Below are 4,139 nucleotides of genomic sequence, written 5' to 3' on the forward strand. Positions count from 1 at the left end.
AGATTAATTTGCATCAAGCATACATATGTAAGTAAATTCTAGATTAGCATGATTTGAGTGTTGCTGAACCAATGATTATGTATGTATGGTACACCCAAGAGAGATTTACTTGTGGGTTGTTGAGTGGAGGAAGCCATACAATCGCACACACTTTCATCAATAGGGGATCAATTTTAGAAGTATCTACTGGAGTGGCGACGCACACGCAACTCATGCACTACACTTTCAACTACTGGAAAACAAGTTAGAGAACTAATTATTTGCGATACCGAATGGTTGAACAACAACAACTAGTCGGCACGTTCAAAAAAGTGTTAAGAGAATTCTTGTTGCAAGCTTAGAGACAACAAACTGAACCGGATATGCCCAATCATACTCGCTGGAAATGATATGTTTACCATTTCCATTCATAATAGTACTTCATAAATACATATTTATTTTAAAATTAAATTAAGTTAATTCAGTTCATCTTTACTAAATCTATAACATTTAATATGCATTTTACCGAGTATTTTCAGTAAATTTAAATGGTATTCCATAAAATTAAATCCAACGAGATTGTTCAGGTAAAGTAATTGTATACTTTCAGCAACTGCTGACTCGGGAAAAAGTATGTAAGGGTCATTCATAACTTGAAATATCTGTCGTATTCCATGTCAACAACATGAAGATGTTCTGTCGGTCCAGAACAATATGGGCAACAAGTGAAGTCCATGAGATAAGTTACCTATATAGTTAAGGCATCGTTAAATTATTAAAAAATAAATAAATAAATAATGTTTCTATCTACCTATTACTAAACATTAACTTACATTTGTATGGATAGGACACGACTCATTGACGCGTCCGAAAGAGAACATTTTACAATAGATGCAAACAAATGTTTGCGCCTCACGCTGACAAATACATCCCTCAGGGATTGGTTGCTCCACATCAGGTGTCTGTGGTCGAGAGAAGACTTTCTTCCGATGAACCTTATTTTTGCCTTGTGGCACAGGAATCGTTCCAGCAACCCCAGCCGATACGTTATTTCGTGCCAAGTCTAATCTTGCACCAAGGGAACCCTTCTTATTTCTTGGAGCCATATCGCTTAACTTGTAATGAATTCTACGATAAAATTCCTTCAATTTCTGGTAATTGTACCGATATGCGTTGTCGCAATTATTTCATTTTCTTCTTTTTCGAACAATGGCGAGGATAACGGTAGTTGCAGAATAACCCTGCGCTTACACCTGACAATAGAGCTAGACAACTATCGATGGCACTATCGATAGTATCGATGGTTCGCCTGTTACCGCCCGTCACCACAGGATAAAGTTTATATCTTGATACATATGTTAGAATATAAGTAGCCAATGGAGACCGCTCATTGCTCTTCAAGAGCAATATATATCAGAGCTTATATCTTGCCATCTATTGCCGGAAATTTGGTAGTTTGACAGCTACATGTTGTTCATTTGCATGAAAACTTCGTGGCGGCAACATTATTGATATTTTAATATAAAAGCAATTATTGAACTGTATTCGGTTAAAATATTTGTTATTATGTAATTGGATGTAAAATAGCCTATTTTCTAAATTTTTTAAGTGATTAAATCCGGCAAAAATACGTTTTAGAAGCTATCTCACAAATGCTTATATCAAGATATAAAAAGCCCACACAAATATTGCCACTGATATAATTTATATCTACCGACCAAAATGACAGCTGCACCCGCATTCCCACGACAGCCGGTTCTACGTACCGGAATGACTCGGGTTTTACCCGACCAAGGGCTGTTGTTTCGGCGATCTAACCCCGTTTAGGTCGGCGAAATCCATCAAACGTTGCTCGATCCTAGGGCTACACCTTCTCCGCACCCTTCTGCTCAGGGCTGGCATAGAGGCAAACCCAGGGCCAGGAATCTAGAGACGACTGCATACAAACTCCACCTCGGTCAGGTGTAATGCCTGTGACGGGTGGAGTCACCTCCGTAACTGTTCGGGCCTACGTACGCACCGGCAATGGACCACGTCGTTCGTGGCCGCACACAATCCACACACTCACACCCCAACACAACACAACAATAGACACACAAACAAACACAATAGCACCCACACTCCGCCGCCGGCAACTCCTAGTCCCTCCGACAATCTGCTCTGTCTGTCAGTCCAGAATATACCGTAACGTGACATAAGTCAAGTGCAACTCTTGCCTCGGCTGGTGCCACTTTAGGGCGTGCTCAGGACTTCGCATCACACGAGATTGGACGAGTGACTATGTGGGCCCCTGCTGTGCTGCCCCGTCGCATCCCTCCCCCGCGACGCCGCCAACCACCACCACAAGGCAGCACCCCTTTTTGCAGCACGTACAGGAGGGGGCCGGCAGGTAACACAACTCTTTAACACCACACATCACAATCGGTCTCTCAAGGCACACAAAGGTGCTACAATTTAACTGTAACGGACTCCAGAGCAAGATTGAGGAATATTAATAGCAGCGGGCCAAGAGACGAAGTTGCACGGCAATTCAACCCTGTTGAATTGCGCCGGATACAACGTGCACCGTCGAGATCGCGAGCGAGATAATGGTGGAGGTTTAGCGTTCATCACGCACCACACCGTGCAGTATCGTCTCATTGAAGCAGACATCGACCGCAGGGATACCATCCTAGAATGTCATGGTATTGCTATCCGGTCAGGCGATGTTGAGCTCGAAATATTTAACGTATACATACCCCCTGTCACCAGCTGCCCGGCAGGATATCACCTTGAAATATCTGCCCTACTCAGAGGTGATAACCGTATGGTAGTTGGTGACTTTAACGCGCACCACGATCTCTGGCACTCAAGCCTGTCAAATGCTCGTAGGGGAATACATTTGGCTGAGCAGATAGACGATTCGACATTCAGCACAATGAACGACGACGCACCCACCAGGATTATGTGCAGCTGCTGCAGCTCGCCAGATGTAACAATTGTCAGCGCTGGTCTGATAAACAGCGTATCATGGCGACCTATGCTGACTCTAGCATCAGACCATCTGCCCATAGTCATCTCGATTGATAAACCTGCCGACTTTGCTTCCGTGGATCACCGGACTTATGTCAACGTTTCCAAAGCTGACTGGAAAGGCTTCACGGATGTTACTGAGGGCGCCTTCACTGCACTACCCATACCAACCGACGTTCATGTAGGTGAACGTAAGTTCCGCAGGGTTGTAACCGCTGCTGCAGCTCGCTTCATCCCAGCAGGATGTATTAAGGATCCACGTCCGAATTTTCCTGCCGAAGCGGCTGTTCTAGCTGATGAGCGCGACAACCTTCGTCAGGCCGATCCCGGAAATCCCCGTATTAGGGATCTCAATTCGAAGATTCGGCAACTTGTGAACGTACATAAGCGGAAGAAATGGGAAGAGCATCTGAAGACCTGAAACTTCGCCTCTTGTGTGAGCAAGCTTTGGTCAACCGTGAGGTCATTGTCTAATCCGACGAGCACGACGACAGAGTCGAAATTTCCTTCGGCGACCATGCTTCGTCGGACCCGGAGCGATGCGCGAGCTATTTTAGCCGGCGGTTCATACTGCATCCTCCGGTAGACAAAGCCAAGCGTCGAGTGACCAGAAGGCTGCACAAAATGCCAAAACCTAGTGCGCCTCCTGTTTTCACCAGCGGTGAGGTAAGGGTAGCCATCGGGAAGGCGAAAGCCTCCAAAGCCATTGGATCTGACGGAATATGCATGTTGATGCTGAAAAATCTGGGTCCTGCGGGAGTAGCGTACCTAACGGAGGTCTTCAACCTGTCTATGGCCACTCTCGTCATTCCAGAGATCTGGAAAATGGGGAGAGTGGTCCCACTGCTCAAACCGGGGAAACCAGCCAACAAAGGAGAGTCTTATCGCCCGATAACTCTCCTTTCCCCGGTGGCGAAGACACTCGAGGCCCTGCTGCTCCCGTACTTCACGAACCACCTGACCCAAGCGAAGCATCAACATGGGTTCCGTAAAGTGCATAATAAAACAACAGCACTTAATGCCATAAACACTCAGATAACTCGTGGCCTAAACCGAAACCGTCCCTGTGAGAGAACAATTCTAGTAGCGTTGGACCTGTCCATAGCGTTCGACACTGTCAGTCATTCAACGCTACTAGAAGATATAGA

At 45.5% G+C, this 4,139-nt stretch overlaps 1 protein-coding gene across 1 annotated transcript; it reads right to left on the bottom strand.

Annotated features, from left to right (window-relative positions):
• Window positions 1–625: 625 nt before the first annotated feature.
• On the bottom strand, window positions 626–1,085 carry LOC118740071 (uncharacterized protein CG13380-like). Its single transcript, XM_036471565.1, has 2 exons — window positions 813–1,085; window positions 626–727 (listed from the first exon to the last, which is right to left on the bottom strand). The coding sequence occupies exons 1-2, from the start codon at window positions 1,083–1,085 to the stop codon at window positions 626–628; spliced, it is 375 nt and encodes a 124-aa protein (XP_036327458.1).
• Window positions 1,086–4,139: the final 3,054 nt, after the last annotated feature.

Source organism: Rhagoletis pomonella, unplaced genomic scaffold (assembly GCF_013731165.1).
Source record: "Rhagoletis pomonella isolate Grant_MI unplaced genomic scaffold, Rhpom_1.0 Rhpom_scaffold_00005, whole genome shotgun sequence".
NCBI lineage: Eukaryota > Metazoa > Arthropoda > Insecta > Diptera > Tephritidae > Rhagoletis > Rhagoletis pomonella.

What these genes read in the sequence shown, in the direction of transcription:
- LOC118740071 (XM_036471565.1), bottom strand. Translation starts at nt 1,085, where the DNA reads ATGGCTCCAAGAAATAAGAAGGGTTCCCTTGGTGCAAGATTAGACTTG. An exon ending in CGTGTCCTATCCATACAAAT is followed by an intron (nt 728 to 812) that starts GTAAGTTAATGT and finishes TTAACTATATAG; the next exon opens with GTAACTTATCTCATGGACTT.